The following is a 21,709-nucleotide window of genomic DNA, read 5'->3' on the forward strand; positions in this document are numbered from 1 at the left end:
GGAGGGGTTCAAATCATGAGTGTAAGGCGGCATGTTTCCTCTTGTCTTTTCTCAGCCCATCCACCTACCCCAGGCACTGTTGTCTTTGGACACTGGATTATACCAGGCTGGGAAGAGTCCCATTTAAGGAATTAAAGGCTGGTTTGAGAAGTTCATTTTGTGAATCCAGAGAGGCAGCCCTGCTAATAAGGTGATTTCTAATAAGAGTTTGAGGGTACACACTGAGGATTCTGACAAATCAAACATAATTACTGAAAAATTTTATAGCTTAAAAACAAATAGATGGGAGAAAGTTTACCCACACGGCTCCTGCTGGCTTCCTGTCGGTAGGTGCTAGGATGAGCCTGGTGCATGTGACCCTTTTCCACACAGGGGTCTAAGCAGAGTGGCTCACGGGGAGCAGATGTGGCCAGGAGACAGCCACTTGGTCTTCCTCTGAGCATTTCTTTGAGCTTTGGCCCTGAGGATTCTGTGAGAGTTACAGAGTCTGGTTGGTGGGAAGAACAAGGTCTTTAGAAAGCTGATTTCCCACTGAGTTTTCCCCTCAGCCTGCAAGAGGGGTTTGCCCTGGCCTGCCACAGTAGGTTCCAGAACTCTGAATCCTCCGTAGAAGTCATGGCACATGGAACCCTTAAAAAGGCGTAGCGATTAGTCTCACAGCACTGGGGTATTTGGTCTCCAGTGATCCTTCTCTGTGTTGTATTTTTCTTTCACTGAGAAATTTCAGTCTCCAAGGAAAAAACAAGGGCAGACTTCCAATGCCAGAGCACAGAAGAGGGAGTCAAGTGGACTGGAATCTGAGAGCTTCAGCAGGGAGGCTGGAGGGCACTGAGGATGTCTTTTTATCCGGGTACCTTAGCCACTTTTGTGTTACTTTAGTGAAATATCCAAGACTGAGTACTGTCTGATGAAAACAGGTTGATTTAGCTCAGAGTTCCGGAGCATAGCACTGTCATAGGCTTTCGGGTGAGGACCCCCTGCTGCCTGTGTTGGGACCAAGCTTCCAGCACATGATCCTTTAGGGGACACATCGTCTACACCCATGGCTGATGGGAGGGAGGAGCAGCATTCCACCCCTGTCCTGCTCTCCCCACTTTTTTCTCTTGACCTCTTGATCTCTTCAAGTGTTATGCAGAATTTGTTGAATCAGGTTATTTTTGTGCATCCTCTATAGTTACTAGCAACTTTTATACATAATTCGATTTATAATTGTTTAAACTTTTGCTGTAAGTTGCTTTCAGTGTTCAGCCTTGGTCCCTCTGATCATGATTTCTTTGTTATTTATCCTTACTTGTCTTTTTTATATTTATTGTTTCTTGTTTTGAGGCACAGTCTCACTATGCCATTCAGGCTAGTCTTGCACCCACTCTGTAACCCAGGCTGGCCTCAAACTGGTGGTGATCCTCCTGCCTCAGCCTCCCAAGTGCTGGGGTTACAGGCATGCACCAACGTGTCTGGCTTACATTTATTTGTCTTGATCTTTGAGGTATTCAGAGGGTGTCTTTGAAGCTGGCTTTTTGTATATATGTGTTCCATATCAGCAGTATCAACTAACTGCTAAATGGGAATATTTGAAAAAAAAATTGTGCCTGTATTGTATATATACTGACATTTTTCTTATCATTTATCCCTAAACAATATAGTATAATAATTATAAGCATTTACATCATTTTGGGTATTAAATGTAATCTAGAGATGATTTAACACGTAGAGAAGGATGTGTACAAATTATACACCAGTACTACAGCATTTTATAAACGGAACTTGAGGCTTTGGTATCTTGGGGTTTGTGATACCCTTAGGGGTCTCAGAATTAATTCCCTATGGATCCAAGGACAACTGTACTTTTACTGAGAACTAATACACGTGGTGTTTTAAGGCCTGGTCTGTGGAAGATGTATTTCTGTTGCCTCCCACATAAAGAAAAGCTTGGCTACATATAAAGGGTTATCTTCATCGTATAGCAGAGGTGCCTTTTGAGATGCGTTACCGAGAAGCCTAAGACCAGCTTTATTTTTATTACTCTATTTATTGATATAATCTTCCCACTTAAATGATTATAGCAGTTTATGCTTATCTTTGCTATGTGAATTTATTGTTAAGATGTATCTTCTCGCTGGTCTTTTAAACTCCGTTTTGCATTGATCACTGTAGGTCCTCCCCGCTACACAGCTTGGAGAATTTCCCCTCTATTAACCTTTGTGTGCAGTTACTTTTTTTGTTAAAGCCTTTGTTCTGGTCTCCTCTTCAGGAACATTCAGTATCCATCTCTTGGCTTGCTTTTCTGTCCTCCTGTTATCATAATTTTTTTTGGTCTTCTTTGCATTCTGGGGAAAAAATTCACTTTGTTTTGTACATAATTAAAATTTTTTTTCTTTGGTAATACTAATTCTACATTTTATTGCAACCAATTTGAATTTTCCTTCTGTGGCAGTCTCTGAGATCCTCTAGGATTTTTTTTATCGTTTCCTGTTCCTTGTTTATATAATTTGTGTTTTTCCAAGCCACCCCCGTTTGTGTGTTTTCTCCTTTGGATCTTTGATCTTGCATCACTGGTGCTGCATCTTTTTCTCCTCCACTGAGGTACTAACAGCTTCCTGCAGTGTCTCTCTTGGATATTCTGTGGCATCCTGACTGCGAGCTTTTGCGGAGCTCCAGGCTCTTCTGGACGCCGCGCCTGCGTGGATCTTCTGAGGTACAGAAGCTCCCTATTGCCTGTAACCCTTCCTTCTCTCTGTACGTTGCAATTCAGTGCCTTCATTCATGTCCACCAAGAGCTGGGTTTTGTGCGCAGGTAAAGCAGACACTTTGGACTGCTGACGGCCACTTATTTGATGAAATAGCCCCCCACTTCCTTCCTGTGTTCCTGAGGTCCAGTTCCTTCCACAATTCTCAGCATTCATTCCTTATTCATTCATGGTTCTGGATACTGTGCAGAGTCTGGAGTTACGAATAAGAAAGGTGTGGCCTCTGTTTCTCTCCTCTTCTCTCTCGCCTCCCACGCCACTTCTGACAAGTTTCTGGATCTCTGACTTTCAGGAAAGCATGAAGACAACACCAGAGTCCCCACGTATTTTATGCAACTTCCCAAGAAGACTACCATTCACAGAATGCACTGTGCCATGTCAGGAGTGCCCTGTGTCCCTCACTTTGTTTGGTTGTTTGCAAGAAGAGGATCTCACTGTGTAGTTCAGACTGACCTTGAACTCACATGGACCCCACACTGGCCTCAAATTTGCAGTGATCCTCCTGCCTCATCTCAAACGCTGGGATTATAGGTGTGCACCACCATGTCCGGCACTAGCTATTTCTTGTGAGTCACAGTCTTTGAATGGGTAGGAAGGCTGCCGGCACTGGGGAGAGGGTACTGTTACCTCTGAGACAGAGGAAAAGTGGCTAGCACTCCTGTAGGTACGGACCCTGAAGCTGGGGACATCCTGTGGGAGGGACCACAATAGGTAGCATGTCCCACTCGGCACAGGAGAGTCCCCACCCTAAAAAGACGCCCATCATGAAAGCAGAAGATGTAAGTGAATCCCTGGTCTCTACCCCAGCAGCGTCTTGATCTTCATGATGTTACAGCCTCAACCATGATCGTTACACTGCTTGTTGAGTGCAGGACAAAAGCAACAGAACAGACCACTTCTGGTCATTAGGTGCACGAATGGACCAGATCCAAGGGCCTGAGGCCCTCCAGGCACACCTTACCATGCCCTGGCTACTTCTAGGTGGCCAGCTGGCTGTGTGGTTGGGGAAGAGGGAAGGTGCTGGAGAGTGCTTTGTGGAGGAGCCTTCGAGCAGTGCCAATCACAGTACTGGGCTCATTAGCAGTCATTGTCATAGCAACGGGTCTGCCAGAAAGTGGCTCGTTAGGCTGACAACTTCAGAGATGTTAAATATAGATCTGGATGTGGGGGGAGAGGGGGTGCAGAGCCCTGTGGATATGCCTTTCTTTAGAGCTCCTATTGCTGCTTGGTTTGGGGTGTGAGAAGAGGCCGAACGAGGGACCTTAAAACGCTCTGATCTGGCCGCTAAATCAAGGGTCTGAAGGCCATCGGGTAACACCCGCAAGGAGCATTTGCTCACTGCTTCAGAAGGTAAGAGGCAGGTGCTCCCAGAAGCATCCCACAGGTGGAGGTGGTGTCCCGGGATGAACTTGAACTTGAAGAGCGGTGGAGGCTGTGGGAACTGAATGTCGGGTCGGTACAGCTTCCAGGCTGCAGCTGCACCCTGGAGTGGTTCTTAAAATAGTCTGTTTAAAGCGTTCATGGTTAAGAGGTGGAAGCCTTCTCTGAATAGGTAACCGTGCATCTCAATATTGTCTTTTTGCAAATTGCACTTATTAAAATTTTATGTCCCCTCCTGGTTTTCAATTAAGAGGTGATGTTTTCGCATGCTTGCTTCTGCTGTTGCTACACCTGAGGAGCTCCACAGTGTAGGATTCGCCCAGGACACAGCTAGAAATGGAAACTCTTAAACCCTAGACTGATGTCCTGCTGAATCTGGGTCCAGAAGTGTATAATTAGCTCATATGCCAGGGACTGATGTCTCCGTATAAGCACACTTCAAGCAACATTGCTATAAATGCATTTTTGTTTGTCTTATTGGAGGGATTTGGGGGTTTGTTTCTGCATTTTATGGTTTGTTTGGTTTTTGGTACTGGAGATACAGAACCCAGGGCCTCATGCATGCTAGGCAAGCACTCTACCACCAAGCACACCCACGGCAGGACACTTCTTTTTAATCTCTGGGTGACTTCCCTTCCTTACCTGCTTCTTTTTTTTCAGAGGGAATCAGTAGCCACCATTAAGAGGAGCATTTTTTACTTTTGGTTGTGCTGTTTTAAATAAGGAGGCAAGGAAGTCATCCTCCAGCTGGGAAACGTGACGGCTTGGATGAGGGTGGTGATATTTTTGCATTTCTCCCGCGAAGGCATATGCTCACTTGGAGATGTGAGACAGGCCGGAGAATCAGACCCGGACCGTCACCCTCCTTGGGTGGGAGCTGGATCTTAGATAGCCCAGGTGAAGAAATGGAGCTGGGGAAAGCTGCAGAAGATGGGCCACGGTGCCTTAGGTAACTGGATAGAAGTCTAGAACAAAGCGATTGCCTTCGGTGCTAGGGATTGAACTCAGGGCCTCTTGTATGCTATACACATGCTCTCCACTGAGCTGCAGCCCCAGCCCAAAGGTAACATTTATAGGTGCTTAATTTTACCATTTATTTGGCAAGTTAGTAAGCTTTCACGTTGTAAGGTCACTTTAAAAATGAGAATCAGTGGCATTTGGAGACAGGCTGGTTGTGGAAATTAGGTAATTGCACAAAGCATTCAGCCCAGGCCTGGTGCCTTTTAGACATTCGGAGACAAAAGTCAAATGTCTGCATGGGTAGAAACAGAAACTGAGCTCAGATCTTTCTGGAGAAACTACTAGGCTAGTGTCTTAAAGTGGTCTAGGAGCCCCTTGCTATTACAACATGAAATAAGAGAAGAAAAATTTTGGATACAAATGTTGATAACAGCCTTATCCATAACAGTGGAAAAGGAAAGAAACCAAATTCACATCAATGTGTGAAAGGCTAAACAAAATAGACACTGCCTTGTTTATTCAAGCAATGGAATATTACTCAGAAATTTAGAAAATGATATAATGATACATGCTCCAACTTGAATGACCCTTGTACCAATTTTAGGAGGTGGTATCGATAAATTTTCTTATATTCTTGGGGTTTCCTATATTCTTGTAGCTGAGAGGATTGTTGATTGAAAAAAAGAGGGCAGAAGGGGAGAAACTGAACCCCAGCCTTGCACTTGGCCCAGGGATGACTCCTTTCAGATGAAGAGGCAGGCCAGATTTCCAAGATGTCTACGCAGTGGGTTCAGAAACTCTTGGAGTCTGAGGAGAGGAGACTGCTTTCATCTCCCCTGCCCAGTTACCCCCGGTCTGTTCTTTCTAGGTGACACCATGCAGTCCTCTGACCATGTCACCTGTGTTTCTGGTTTTTATTCTCCTGAGAAAGAGCTGAAAACAAGGCAAGCAACCACAAAGCTAAGGAAGGGAAGGATTTAAATTGGAAGGAGACTAATTAGATGAAGAAGTGGAGGAGACCGTAATGACTGGGTGGTTATGCAGTGTTTTCTGATGTCTTTGGGCAGCTCTTGTGGATGGTTAACTGTGCCTGTCTCTCCCGTGGTCACTAAGAACAAGGCAACATTGACACTTTGGGCAGGATTAGTAGGTGTTGTATTCTAACTCTGCCTTTATTGTGTCTTTAAAAATATTTTTATTGGGATAAAATAAACCTAAATTGGACCATGTAAGACTCTGACACATTCGTATTATACAGCCATGTCACTGTCCAGCTCTGAATATTTTCATAATCCCTGAAGAAATCCTTCTCTTCCCCAAGAAATACTTCTCTCCCTCAAGTCCTTGGCAACCACTGGTCTATTTATGACTCTATGCCTTTGCCTGCTTTGAACTTTTTATATAAATGAAATTATGTGATAAGTGGACTTTGTTATGTCAGTTCTCTCAATGACAATCATGCTTTAATGGTGCATCTGTGCTACAGCATGTAGAGCACTCTATTTCTTTTTATTTCCACACTTGTTTCCTCCAGTCACCCATGGATGTCCATTTGGGGCTTTAAGACTGATGTTGGAGGCTGGGGATGCAGCTCAGTGGCACAGTGCCTGCTGGCAAGTGTGAGGTCCTGAATTCGATTCCAGGTACCCAAAAATAAAGGAAAGAAGGAAGGAAGGAATGTTGTGGATTCCAATTTAGGCTGTGTGTCCTGTTGTCTCCATGTCTTTTGACTCTTGATCCGTGTGCAGTCAGCACCGAGGGGAATTTTTTTCTGAGAAAGGGGGAGACCCAGGCACTGCAGCTGCATCTGCTGCCAGAGGCGTGCTGTAGCTGGTGGGCAGGGAAGGCCTGCCGTGCGTGGCGATGTGGAGGTCAGCTGTGCCACGTTGACGGAATTAGGAGATAAGTTCTTTTGGCCTGGGTGTCCTTTCTGCCTTCTTTGGTCACTTCTTGGTCTTCCCTGATTTCATATACAGGATGCTTTCCTTGAAAGATCCTGCATTTCCTAGTCAAGGGATGACCTCCTTGGTCCTCCATGCCCTTGCATGTAGACTGGGGCGTCTTCTGAACCCCAGGGCCATCACGGGGAGAAGAGCAGTGTGTACCAGCAAAGGAGGAGATAGTCATCCTGCCTCTATCAGAGGAGAGTCAGAGGATGGGTCTCCCCGCTCTCTGGCCCAGGGGAGGAGTGGCTACTTATTACCTAACTTCCTCAGTAGATCGAAAGGGTGGACCACTCCCCAGTTTTTCCCCAGTAGGCTTAGAAACAGAAACCTAGACTGACAATTGTGGACGACATGTCACACTCGCTGAAGGTGAGGCTGGGTGTGTTCACCCCAGCTTCAGACCTCAAAAGGCAGAGCGTGAGGGAACCCCGTCTCCCTGTACCGCCCTCCAGTGGGAACGCCCACTGCTTGGCCATTCCTGGTGGCAGTCCCTTTGCTAGGTTTCCAGTGTGCTAATGTTTATCTTATTAGCATCTTTCCTAACTGGGCTGACACTAGCACCTTTGCTTTTGTACATGTAGAAAGAGCCTGAGTCATTCCCCTGAGGCGAGATGTGGTTACCACGTGACCCTGTTAGGGTTGGCACTGACAATGTTTTAAGCCTGAGGTCTGTGGGCTCTTTTCACTCTGCCTCTGCGTCCCTCTCTCTGTGACCCATTCCTGCCCACAACTGTTTCATACTCTGTTGAATCCCCTGTAACAATTTTCTATTTTTCCCTCAGTTATTGCAACAAACACCAATAAGGCTATTCCTTCCTGGGTGTTTTGTTAGTTAGGTTCAAGGAAAAGGAACCTGGCACCATACCCCTGCCCTTCCAGAGAGCTTTCTTTTCTGCAAAACACTCATCCTTAAGCCCCGTGGTCCTCTGAGTGCTTTCCTCCCAACCCTGCTGGCCAGCATTTACACCTGCTATATGCAGAAGAACTCACACGCCAAGCTCCCTCTCTTTCTCCTCTTTAAACGTTTGTCTTGCATGTGTTCTGGCCATCCTCCAGTCCTGAAGAGGCCACAGGGACGTGGAAGTCCTGCTCGGGTGTGAGCTTGTGCTTAATGGACATGTGGTTCTGGCGAGAGGACAGCCCTGGTAAGACACCACCCTGCCTCGGCTTGTTTAGAAAATGATCCTCCGTGTGGAATCCCCAAGGCGCTGTGGGCTTGTGGGTACAGGTGTGGAGGCCGGAGACATCCAGGACACAGGGGATTCACAATAAAGATTCACAGTGAAGCACACAAAGTAGCTGCTCAGAGGCCGGAGGGAGGGCTGTGCTTACTCAAAATCAGCCAGGATTTACTGACGGCACATGACCTGTCACTCCTGACGGTGTGTAGGGAGCAGGGACTCCTGGTATTGCAGCCTTCACCAAACCAGGAGCCGCCCATGCGTTCCTGTCCCCTCTGCTCCTTTTTAATCTGCAATCCTATTTTCCTAAGCAGTAGTCATCAGTGGCAAAAATTAATTAACTAATTTTTTTTAAAAACCCACCCTGTGGGCGTGGCCAGGAGACGCTGTGGACACTAGGGGCCACTGGCCCTGAATGCTCCTGCACAGATTCCAGCTGTGCTGCGAAGCCCATGGCCACTGCACTCCTGTGGTTCCGATCCTTCTCATCAGTTGCCTGCCTTCAAAGGGTGCACGGGCTCATTTTGAACCCTCAGTCCTTATTTTTAAATGTTCTTTAGCCAAAAATTTTTATTTTTGTGTTTGAGAAAATTCAGATGGAACAGATAAGTAGGAAGACAATAAAAATGAGCCATAATTCTACCATCAGAGCACTGCGATGATATTTTAGTCCATTATCTACCTCACAGCAAGTTTCTCTCTCTCTCTCTCTCTCTCTCTCTCTCATACACACACACACACATACAAGCATGCACACACACGCACTGTTTTCTTTTTCTCCTTGTTTTTTAAGAATGTAAGTACCAGGGCTGGGGATTTAGCTCAGCGGCATAAGCGCCTGCCCCTGCAAGCAGGCAGTCGTGCGTTCGATCCCTGGTACCGATAAAAACGAAAAAGACAAAAAAAAAAAAAAAAAAAAAAAAAAAAGAATGTAAGTACCGTGTGCATGGCTAAAGCACCAGACTCTACATACCTGCATACACTGGAAACTCAGGATCCACTATGTCTCAGAATCCCCATTCTCTTTGCTGGGATATTTTGGATACTTGGTGAGAAGAGCCCCATCCAGTGCCTGATGGCTTCTCAGTGCTCTTACAGAATGCATTCATTAATGAGGCTTGCACAGCGGGCTGGGGGCCTGTGTGTCCGGCACTCGGTGGTCCTAGGGACGCTAGGCCCCGGATTCTGCAGCAGGAGTGCAGGCGTGACAGGGCCCCTGGCTAGTGCAGCATCCCCATGATTGATTTTTGAGAGTCTCGAAGGGGAGAAAGCCCAGCTCTGTTGGCTACCTGGCTTTCCCCTCTGTGATCTGAAAGTTCTGTCCTTTCTGCCAGGGGCTTTTGGAAAATCAAGGCCTCCTCATACCCTACGCTCTTGTAGCCCCTGAAATCACATGTATGTTGCCTCTGTAGGTGACCTTTTCTTTCCTCTCCAACAGAAGCCTGGAATGGTCCCCCCTCCGCCGGGAGAGGAAAGCCAGACGGTCGTCCTCCCACCTGGCTGGCAGAGCTATCTGTCTCCTCAGGGCCGGCGTTACTATGTCAACACGACCACCAATGGTAAGTCCTGCTTGGAGAGCTTCCTGCAGCAGCCTCTGGGTGTCTGTGTCTCTGGAGAGACTCCTGGTCCGCTCCCACCCCCACTCCCTGGATTTGGAATTTCCTCTTGATCAATCTATACTAACCAAGCCCTGAAGTGCTGGGTGGTGGGCGTCTGAGCCTGGGTCTGCAGTTCTGGAAGAGTCCTCAAAAGGGAAGCCTTCCTTTCAAAGTTCTTCCCTGAGCATCTTGATGGAACCCTATCTCAGGGTTTGGAGCTGTGTTTTTCAAAGGGGACCTGGAAAGTTTTCCCACAGGTGAAGCAGATTTAGCATCCGCATATTTTCTCTGAACTCTGAATATCCTGATGATACTGATCCTCCAAAGGAGAGATTGCAAGGGAATGGTTTCCCTAAATGTACCTTTGTTTCCCTCCTGATGTATCTCACTAGCTGGCATTTCTCAGAATGTCCTTTGGGAAATGCTGGGTTTATGGGTGGTTGCTTTATCCCAGCAGATAGCAGATATTCCACAAGCATTTCTGAGCTGAGTAGGATTGCACCTCTATGCAATTATTATGGATTTCTTGGGCCTTCCAAACAACTCCAGCATCCCCAGATACGGACTGGAGATGGTTTGGAGAAGGGTATGCAGTGTTGGCACCTCTATTCCAAGGTGAGCAGGGCTGTTCAGGCTTGGTCCTGCATCAGGCAGGGCAGCTAGGAGCCCTGTGGCTTGAACTCTGTGACCCCCAAGGATTTTAGCATGAAAGGACCAAGAGAGACAGCATGGGACAGTTGGATTTGGTTGGAATCCCAGGCATGCAGCCACGTGGAACAGGAAGTTGTACCCAGATCCACCTGGTGGCCTCGCCTTGGCTTCTCACTTCCCTGGTCTGTGACCTCTTGACTTCATGGCCACCTCCTGTCACCTGGGCTGAAGAGTTACAGTTACAGTTATGGTCCTGCACCAGAGGGAAGGGTCCTGGTGGCAGGGGAACCGGCTGTTGTTTAGAGGAAGATGCAGCCAGCTGCCAGCTGCCACTCTGGGTGGCTGGTTTATACATACCTCCGGGCACCCAACTTCTGCAAGCTTCGCTGGGGTATGCTAAGTGAAGAGGTGACTGGTGTTTCTAGGAAAAGGGAAGTAAGACTGTTTCTAACGGTCCTAATCTCTTGTTCCTCAAAACAAACACACGAGCAGCTTTGTTACTGAGCCCCGGAGTTTCAGAGGAGGGTGTGTTTATACACAGATCCCCGTCTGAACAATGCAGAATTTGGAGGTAGACTTGCCTAGCATGCATGAAGCTCTATCCCTGTACCATGTTTCAGAGGAGGGAGTGTTTATACACAGATCCCCGTCTGAACAATGCAGAATTTGGAGGTAGACTTGCCTAGCATGCATGAAGCTCTATCCCTGTACCATGTTTCAGAGGAGGGTGTGTTTATACACAGATCACCATCTGAACAATGCAGAATTTGGAGGTAGACTTGCCTAGCATGCATGAAGCTCTATCCCTGTACCATGAGTGAATGAATAGATGGATGACTAAGTATAAAAATCCCGGTCCTTTTCCAGAGGTACTTGTCACATGTATCCTGTCACATATCTGTATTCAGTCACCTTCTAAACATAGATATGCTTACTTAAAAAAGATAAATCAAGGGATACTGCCCATGTTCTACTTGGAACTCTTTGACAAGGTATTAGAGACAGCTTTCTCATACTGTGCTTTCCAACCCCACGCGTGTTTCTAATAATCACATAATCACACACAACTAGCACTGAACTTGTTAGTGAATACTTAAGTCACATTTTGCATCAGTAGACAACGTCTGGGAGGTTTTGTTTGGTTTGGTTTGGTTTTTCGTGGGATTTGGACTTCAGCACCAGCCTCTGGGCCAGAGCCTTCCTACAGGTCCTGAGATGCAGGGATTCCGGTGATGTTTCGCTCACAGGTAGACTGACTTTCTCTAAAGGACCTGGAAGTAAATATTTTAGGTTTGAGGTCATGTGGTCTCTGTCACAGCTCTTCCATTCAAAAAAAGCTGCCATCGGTGGTATATAAGCTCTAAGTGCGGCTTTGTCCATTAACACTTGATTTATAGATGCCGAATGTGAATTTCAGGTAACTTTTATATCTTATACAATGTCATTCTTCTTTGAGTCTTTTTCAACTGCTTAAAAATGCAAAAGGTAGAGGATGGAGATGTGGTTTAGTGGCAGAATATTTACTTGGTATGCTAAGAGCCCTGGGTTCAAATAAATACTCAAAATGTGAAAGATGATTTTAGTTTACAAATTCATGAACTTTATGATAGCAATGTAGGCAGGGTTGCTATAGTTTGTTAGGTAATCTTTTAACCTCTTTTGTACTAAGGGTAACCTAACTCCTTGTCTTTAATTCTAGATTATATATGCCAGTTTCAGTCATTATGTGTTGTTTTATTGACTGTCTGTTCAATAGATTGAGTCATCTTTCACTCTGTATTTGTTGTTACTTTGTTTTTTGAGATAGGATATTGCTGTGCAGTTCAGGCTGGTCTTGAACTCACTTTGTAGCCCAGACTGGCTTGAACTCCAGGTGATCTTCCTGCCTCAGCCTCCCAAATGCTGGGATTACAGGGACGTGCCACCATGCCTGGTATCATCATTCACACAACACAGTTATTACTCCTCAAATAGGTGCCAGGCAGGGTGTCCCTGACCTCCGACTGCTGATTTCCTTATAGTTAAAGCAGATTTTAAATTAACACCTATCTGCTTAAAATCATGAGAAAGGTTATGAAGGAGAACTCTGGGGGATTTGAAGAATACGTCACCTAGAGACCCTGAGTGGGGTGGAGCTATCCTGGGAGCTTCCTGGTGGAGGGGGCCGCTTTCAGCTGGGACAGGATGGATGAGGAAGGGACTGAGGATGAGAAATACCTGACCGACAGCAGAGACCCCAAAGCTCGTGTTAAGAATTTTGCCCTTAGTCTAAGGGAAAGGAAGCAGATGTCTCTCTGACTTTGCCTTGAAATTCTTGTTTTTACCCTTTTGGAATTTGCCTGCTTTCTGCAGAAAAGTCCCTCTCAGAGGGGCTACTCATCGCTCATACCTGCTTCCCTCCCAGTCTGGAAGGCATCCGGGTTAGTGCATCGTTGGGGGACCAGCTATGTCCCCCCACTTTCTGCCTCCCTCTTGGCTCTTTCTCTAGTTCTTCATGCTGAAGCTGCTCACTGTTACGAGCTGCTGTGGTCCATTCCTCCCTTCCCCTTCGCCTGCCTTTCTTCCAGATAAATCTCTCAGTCTCAGCAGGGAATTGCTTCAGGACCTCTGCATCAAAAATTTCTGCAGGTGCACACGTCCCTTCTGTAAGACGGCCTGGTGTTTAAACAGGGCTCATGCACGTGCTCTGGTATGTGTTCATGAATCTCCAGATTACTCATAGTGTCTCAGACAATGTCAGTGTTGTGTAAATAGTTGTTCTGCTGTATTGTTCAGGGAATAATGACAAGCTAAAGAAAGACTTAACTGTTCAGTGCAGATGCAAATTTTTTTTTTCACGAACACTTTCAGTCCTCTGAGGTGGCAAAAGAAGCTGCCAGTGAGGAACTGTAAGTACAGAAGGCTGCCTGAGCTCCTAGTCATCCTTCCCGTAATCCCTGATCTCCCTACCAGAGGAGGCTGAGCAGAAGGGTTTTGGCCTCTTTTGTACACACTATATAAACTTGAAAGCCTCATTTTCATTTGTCTTCCCTGGCTCCGGTGAATTTGCTTATTTTCACATTTATTAGGGTTTCATGGGTAGAGATCATCATGATGCCAGTCATTGTGCCCAGAGCCTGGCTCTGGGTACACACGAGATCAAACAGGATATCTTCTCAGTTTTAAGCAGTTCTAATGGGGCCAGAGAAATGAATACACCCACAAGCATGGCAGAGACTGGCGTGGAAGTCTAGGTGTCCAAAAGGGGCACTAGGCAGCTTTATCTGGTGATCAAAAAGTCTTCTGGGAAGACCGCCTTGATTCAAGTGTTCTGAGGCACGTTGTCGTCCAAGCAAAGGGCAAAGCAGCAGGAGAAACAGAGGTGTGACCTACAAAAGACTCCTGAGGCACACGGAGGAGCGGGATCTTTGCCCAGTGGGAAGCCAAGGAAAGCCCCCAAGCAGTGGCATGAGACAATCAGGATATTGTGGCAGCATCCTGAAGGATTTGAGTAAGCGTGAGCCCAGCAGCCTAAATGAGAAGAGAAATAATGAGGTCAGACACCGAACTGCAGCAGTGGCTGTGAAGGAGGAGGTCACATCTGTCAGCCAGGATGTGGCAGGTCGGGGATGGACAGGGATGCCTTTCTGCCTTGAGTGATGGAGAGGGACGGGCTTGGAGGAAAGAAAATGAATCCATGTTGAGTGTGTGGCTCACTGAGGGGCATCCAGGATGAGGCGGACCAAGTGTGTTTGGGTGGAAGAGCCTGGGTTTTAAGGGCTACCTGGGCTAGAGATGGGAGCCCAGAGAGCCCGGTGGGTACATGGTCACCAGTGTGTAGTGATCAACTTGTACAACCAGATGGAGTGGCATCGAACATGTATATCTTCATCTGATGTCTGCTCATGGCCCGGGGCACAGTGACAGGAGATGATCTTGTAACACAAAGCTTAGAGGAGAGGCCAAGGAGACTTTCAAGGGATGGTCGGAGACATGGGGAATCCAGGGGAAGGCGGTGTCATGAAAGGCAAGAGGGAAAAAATTCTCCAAGGAGGGAAAGACGGACAGATCAAATTACAGATCAGATTTATGGTTGGGTGATCATTTAAGTCGCTGGAGAAGACACAGACTGTTTAATAAATGATGTTTAGCGGGCGAGCCTGATGACTAACAGGAAGTTTCAGTAGCTAAGTTAATGCAATGGTGTTGCTTTTGTATAAACTCACCAAAGCCAGCAGAGTGTGGTTTGTGAAACTTCGGGAAGTCCCCATTGCCTTTCTTTCCCCACAGCTGGTGGCTCTCTGGGGTGTTTCGTCATGCAGGGTGACTGTGAGTTCAGGCCCAGGAAGGCCAGCAGTTCCGATGCCAGGCAGGGGCTTGTCCCACCTCATCCGGTGGGTGCAGGTGCTGCACCCTCCCCAGCACTGACTCTGTGTTTAGTTTATGGGTGGTGTGCTGTGAGCGGCAGCCACCACATCCAGGGACCCAAGCTCTAGGGCTAAGGCACTGTCTTAGTCTGTTCCAGCTGCTTGGCCAGATATCATAGCTCGGGTGGCTTACAAATCATGGCAACTTATTCTGCCAGCTGTGGAGTTTGCGAAGATCAAGGTGCCAGCAGATTTTGTATCTGGTGATGCCCAGCTTTCTGCTTTGTAGAAGTCTCCCTCCTTCCTGTTTTCTCACACAGTAGAAGGGTAAAGAAGCCCCCATGGGCTTGTGTTTAAGGACAGTAATCCCCAGAGAGTGGAGCCCCCATGACCTGGTCACCTCCTAAACTTATATTGAGATTAAGTTTCAACACATGTGTTTGGGTGGGGTATGAATATTCACATCGTAACAGGGGCCTCTTGGGCAACAGCTAATTGTGTTTCAAAAGATCCAGCACAGTATTAAGTGTCCCATTTATAACTGGAAGGCCAGATGTGCATTGCTAAACAGTGATTGGCCGTAGGTATTCAGATCTTTTTGGAGAGTTGCTGACCTTTGTTGTGATTGGATGATCAGGATATAGTTACCATTTGATCATTGCAGAGGTATGAGAAATTAGTACTGAAGGCCAAAATTGGTTTAGTTTAATGTATTGTGTTGGTATTTCACCACTTACTTATTAATCTTTACATACTTTAAATCCAACAGTTTTATCTCTATTTCATTTCTGAAGAGGATGATTTGAAGAGATGGTTTAGTCTTATTTTGCTAGAAAGCGGAGCCTGAGGCAAGGATTAAATGTTAAGACTTTACCTTCAAGGTATCAGCCAGAGTAGTGACTGTGGGTAAGAGATTGAGGAAAGACCAGGGAAGAGGTCAGGAGATGCTGAATAGCATTTGACAGTGAAAAGCCCAGTGACCAAGCAGGTTATCCACCGGCGTCTTCAATTCTTTCCAAGTGCTGCCGAGGAGCCGGGCCTTGGAGGAGTTCACACAAAAGCAGGGATATTTGATCCAGTCATCTCCTGGGTCCCACTGGCCTACCCGTACCTCTTACAGGGTTATTTTACACACTTCGAGTTGGGTCACCTGACTCGGAAGCCTTTCAGAGATGCTGATCCCTCCCTTTACAGAGTGGTGATCCATCCAATTCTGCCCCAGAATGAGTGGTCAGCAGAGCATTAATGAGGTGCCAACCAACATAGAAAGGGGCTTGTAATGGGCGGGTAAGGGAGGGGCTAAAGTCAGTGTCCCAGGAAAAACTTCCAAATGACTGCCATGATTAATGGCAAATCTTGATGACTGGGTCATTCATAAAGTAGGTTTCAGTACTAATGTCTTTTAAATCACAGCCACCCTTGGAGAATCTTCCAAATCAACTCATATAGTCACTACATTACTGTCTTAGCCCAATTCTTACGTAGCCTGTGCTTATAAAGAAAGCTTTATCACTTACATATTAATCTTTGCATTGTAACATCTGAGTTAAGTCATTGCAGTCAAGACCATGGGGCCCTAGAGTCCAAAAGTTTTGTGTTTGGTTCTTGACAGAAAAACAGTGTGATGATTTGTGGCCTAATAGATAGAACTCACTCATTTTACACCCGTGTGTAGAACTGGGGACCTCCGCGTGACAAAGCCATTTGCTCAGTTACTTGACGATATAAGCCGTGTGAGGACTGGGTACCCATCTCGTGAGTTTTTCTGTTTGCCTCAGTGTTCCGCAAGGGTGAGCGTGAGTGGCAGTGTCCGTGATTTAATTTGCTCTAAGAATAAAGGAGTCAGTGGATTTGTAGATAAGAGAAAATCACTGGAAATAACAATTAGTTTTAAGGAATGCCTGTCCATCTTATTTGAGTGCCAGCTGTTGCCTGGGAGAAGTGGGAATTGTTTTTAAGGTCTTTTGACAAAGAATCTGTGACTCTAAATGCTTTATTTATTGTGTTTGGGGTTGAGATCTGGCAAGGTTTAAACCAAATTTGGAATTTTGGGACTCATTTGCCAAATAGTAATTTTCTTGATCTCTTGTTTCATATTATTTATTTATAAATGAGTGGATTCCCATTTAACTTTATTACCCTAGAAACTAATGTGAGTTTCTGCGTAAGTTTTCCAGCAGAACACGTTTAAAAAACATTCTTTGAGCTTTTCTTTGTTACAAATAATAGGGTACTTCTCTAAATCCTCTAATCGACCAGCCCTGATAATTCCCTGTTAATAAAAGTTGTCCTGAGCATCTTTTACATCCAAATGCCCCAGTCTGTTTTCTCGTGTCCATCTGTGTTGAGCAAATGTGGGACTAAAAAGATGTTTGTCTCTGGCACGTTCAATTGATTAAATTAGGTTTTGTGTGCTTGTGTGTGTGTGCACGGGTACATTCTCTATGTGCTTGCTTTGTTTTGACTTTTTAATTTTTCTTTAACGGGCTCTTAGTGGAAGGCTGTTAGACTTGAAAGCTTGCTGTCACTCTGCGTCAGTGTGGGGTTTTCTTTTATCTTTCAAAGTGTCCTTTTTAATTGGTAGTATTGGGTAATACCTGAGTAACACACCCTTCGATTTCTCTCAGTTTTTAAGACTGATGGTTAGGTCATCTGGGGCTAGGGGTGTGGTTTGCTGTACTCTAAGAAGCTGATTTACTATAAAGGACAATGTGAGAATGAACTTGGTGGGGTCACTGATGAGGGGAGACTGGTTCAAAGATGGAAGTGAAATAATCCAGGAGACACCCAGAAACTCCAATCGCCTTGTAGGTCCAAGAGACCCAAAAACCTGTGTGCACATGCCCAGTGAACTGTTACTTACAATGGCCAGAGACAACGCCTCTGTCCCTTAGTTGATGACTGGGCAAACAAAATGTGCCATATGCACACAACGGAATCCACTCTCTCAAAGAAATGACTTGCTGATTAAAGTGTGCTACAACATGGATGAAGCTTGGAAACTAAGTCAAGACAGACACGGGGGGCTGTGCACAGTCCGTTTCTATTTATAGTGGAACACTTCCGGATAGGCAAATCCATAGAAACTGCTAATACACGAGTGGTTGCCAGGGACTTCGGGATGTGGGGGAGTGGTGCATGGCTGCTAATGTGTACAGGTCAAGATAATCCAAATGTACTAACAACCCACAGTGCAGGTACCACAGTTCTGTTACTATTCCCCCAAACCATCATATTGTACGATTTTATAGGGTGAACTTGATGATGTACAATTATAGTACAATGAAAGTGTCCTTAAAAACAGGCATGGATAGAGATGGCAGGTGACTCTGTAACTTGCTTGGTGGCCATCAAAGGTGGTTGCCATCCTGGCACACATCAGAGGCACCCAGAGAGTGGGGTTTGTTAGAGGGCACGAAACAAGGTCGGACACTGACCTGCTGAATCAGCAGCTTGTATTGTGAGAGAGTTAAAACTTGTACTTTCTATTTTGAAGTGTTTTTGTTTTTTGTTTGTTTGTTTGTTTTTGTCTTTTTCCTTTTTATCGGTACCAGGGATCGAACTCACGACTGCCTGCTTGCAAGGCAGACACTTATGCCACTGAGCTAAATCCCCAGCCCCCTATTTTGAAGTGTTTGCTAACCATCACCACCCATGTTTTACTTGCAAAGGGACTTAGGAAACTGGTGGAGGTGCAGCTGTGTTAGTCAGTTTCCAATCACTGGGAGAAAAATACCTGAAGTCATCAACTTATAAGAAAGGAAAATTTATTCTGGCTCATAGATTCAGAGGTTTCAACCCAGGGTCGCTTGGCCTTGTTGCTTTGGGCCTGTGGGTAGCCTGGTATGTCATGGCAAGAGCACATGGTTGAGAAGGCCTGTTTATTTCATGGCAGCCAGAAAGCAAAGAGAGAGAGAGAGAGAGAGAGCTGGGGTGGGGTAGCTTTTAATGACCTCACTGACACCTTTGTGTCCCACCTCCCCAAAGCACCACAGTTTGGGGGTCAACCTTCAACCTGTGGGCCTTTGGGGAGATATTTCAGATCCCATCTGCAGCCCTCGCAATGGTCAAATATTATAAACTTGAGCAAATTTAATTCCCAATTTTACTTCCAGAAATTCAGTGAGGAAATACAGTGTTCTCTGAACAGATAAACATGCATCATAGTTTGAGGGTTAAAGGCTATGTATCCACAAGCTATTATAGCTAAAACAGAATCTCATGGAAGAGATGCCTCGAAGACAGATAACTCAATTTATGGTGACAAAATTTAAGAGTATGAAACCGCCACGAAAGGCCTTTCCCTTGGTTGTTTATATTCCTAAAGTCATCAGTGTAGACGCTTGTGTATATTTTCAGCCTTTATTCTTATCTAAAACAGGAGGCTGTGACGGATCTTACAATTTCAAAGCTTTTGAGTACATAGCTCAAAGATTGTTTTGATCTGAGTGTTTTTGCCATTGGAGAAAAAATCGCACATGGACTCTGGTTTCAGCCTTGTTTCTAAGTCAGGTAATTTGGGGTTCAGTCTGTTTTCACGCGTTCTTTCTGCTTAGCACTCTGGCATCTGGACAAATGAACAGAGCCTTGCCTTTGAGGACGCGAAGTCTAGTGTAAACAGTTCAGGCCTTGGAGGTTTGAAGGCATTGTGAAGATTTGATTTTCATTTTTCCCGTCTTTGGAGATTTTTAGCCTGAGGTGCAATAACTTGCTGTTAACCTTGGTCGGGAAGGACCACTGTTCATCACACTGCGGAGCCAGCAGGGTCTGGCGGAATCTGAAACACAGCAGAGCTCATCTTGATGATGTGGAAGGGTGTCTATGGGTCATTTCATTGACCGATATTCACCCATTCAAGGGCAAACAAGTTCTGGCTGTGAATTGTGCATCTATATAGAATGATGTTTACTTGACTTGAGAAAGTGCTGGTATAGTGATCCCACTGTCAGGAATATATTCAGAGGAAGTGAAATCAGCATATCACAGGTTACCTATGATCCCGTGTATATTGCAGCCTTATGTACAATAGCCAAGGTGTGGAATCAACTGAGGTGTCCACTGATGGGTGAATGGGTGCATGATCAGTGAATCACACACAACACATACGCATGTGTGTGTATCACATTATCTACCTATCTGTCATGGAATGCTATCCAGCTATAAAAAGGATGTAGCAACATGAATATTATTTTACATGGAAATAGGCCAGGCACAGAAACATATATACCACAGGTTCCCATTTGGATGCAGAAGCTAATTAAGTTGATTTCATGGAAATAGGAGAATGGAGAGTTCTAGAACCCAGGAAAATTAGTGAGGGAGAAAGATACAGGAATGATGGGTACCAAAATACAAGTAGATTTTTAAAATTCTTTTTATGTTCTAGATACTAGCCTTCGTCTGAGGAACAGCTGGTTAAAATTTTTCCCCACGCTGCGGGCTGTCTTTCCAGTCTGATGGTGATTTCTTTTGCTGTGTAAAAGCTTTTTAGCAAAGTGGATCCCAGCTGTGGATTCTTTGTAGTGTTTCTTATGCACTCAGGGTTTTGCTCATGAAGTCTTTGCCTACACCTGTGTCTTCAAGTGTTCTACCCGTTCTCTCTTCCAGCAGATTTAGTGATTCTGTTTTAATATTTAGATCTCTGATCCATTTTGATTTTAGTTTAGTGCATGGTGATAGATATGGGTCTAGTTTTAGTCTTCAACATGTGGAAAGCTAGTTTTTACAACACATTTAATAGGCTCTTTTTTCCAATGAACATCTTTGGCCCTTCTGTCAAAGATCAGGTAGCTGAATGTGTTTGAAGTTGTTTTTGTATCTCCTAATCTGTTCCACTGAGTCTCAGGTTTGTTTTTTTGGTCAGTACCATGCTGTTTTTATCACAGTTACTCTGTAGTATAATTTGAAGTCAGGGATTATGATGCCCCTTGCCTTACCTTTGTTGGCCAGAATTGATCGTGCTATTCTAGGTCTCTTCTGGTTCTGAATTAATTTTAGGGATGTTTTCTCTAGTTCCGTGAGGCATGCTAATCATATTTTGATTGGGATTACATTAAATCTGTGTGGCGATTTTGGGAGGATGGCCATTTTCACTACATTGCTTCTTTCTACCCAAGAGAAAGGGATATCATTCCATTTTCTGGTATCTTCTTTGATTCCTTTTTCAAAGTACTGTAATTTCCATGTGGAGCTCTTTGACTTGCTTTGTTAGATCGATTCTTAGGTATTTCTTTTTTTTTTTTTCACTGCTATTGTGAAAGGTATTGTTCTCAGTGAGTTTGTTATTTGTGTACAGGAATGCTGCTGGTGTTTGAGTGTTGATTTTGTATCTGGCTATGTGCCTGAATTTGGTTATTAAATCTAGATGTCTTCTGGTGTCTTCTGTATAGAGTGTCATGTCATTTGTAAATAATAATAATTCTACTGCTTCCTTTTCTCTTGTTGTTTCTTTTCTTTCTCTTATCTGAAAGACCCAATCCACAACTGGGCATCTCAGATAAACACTTCTAAGAAGTGGAAATATGTAAATAAATGTTCAAGACCACTCGTCATTCAGGAAATGCAGATTGAAACAATGTTGAGATTCCGTCTCCCTCCAGAAAGAATGACTGTTATCAGGAAATCAACCAATAACAAATGCTGGCAGGGATGTGGGGAAAGAGGAACCCTTTTTACTGTTGATAGGAATGTAGATTAGTACAACCACTAGAACTCATTGTGAAGATTCTTCAAAAAAGTAGGACTAGAGGTTACATAGTACCAAGCCATTCCCTTTCTTGATACCCGCCCAAAAGAATTAAATGCATCACACCACAGTGATTTATGCATAGCCATATATAGCAGCACAATTTGTAATAGCTGAATCTTGGAAACAACCCAAATGCCCAACCGGTGAATTAA

General features: G+C 45.1%; 1 protein-coding gene across 8 annotated transcripts in view; it reads left to right on the forward strand.

Moving 5' to 3' along the window:
• The window catches only part of Gas7 (growth arrest specific 7), a 222,413-nt gene that overhangs the window by 127,796 nt on the left and 72,908 nt on the right, over positions 1 to 21,709 (forward strand). For 6 of the 8 annotated variants that reach the window (XM_013148709.3, XM_013148708.3, XM_005002088.4 and 3 more), the window contains exon 2: positions 9,653 to 9,773. In XM_013148709.3, the coding sequence (XP_013004163.2) occupies positions 9,653 to 9,773 (121 nt within the window). Of the gene's footprint in view, positions 1 to 3,939; positions 4,098 to 9,652; positions 9,774 to 21,709 lie in introns of those variants that run through there. The other 2 variants (XM_005002091.4, XM_063242088.1) reach the window with 1 other exon arrangement.

This window comes from Cavia porcellus, unplaced genomic scaffold (genome assembly GCF_034190915.1).
Source record: "Cavia porcellus strain 051 isolate PalLab524CR breed Dunkin Hartley unplaced genomic scaffold, mCavPor4.1 scaffold_32, whole genome shotgun sequence".
NCBI lineage: Eukaryota > Metazoa > Chordata > Mammalia > Rodentia > Caviidae > Cavia > Cavia porcellus.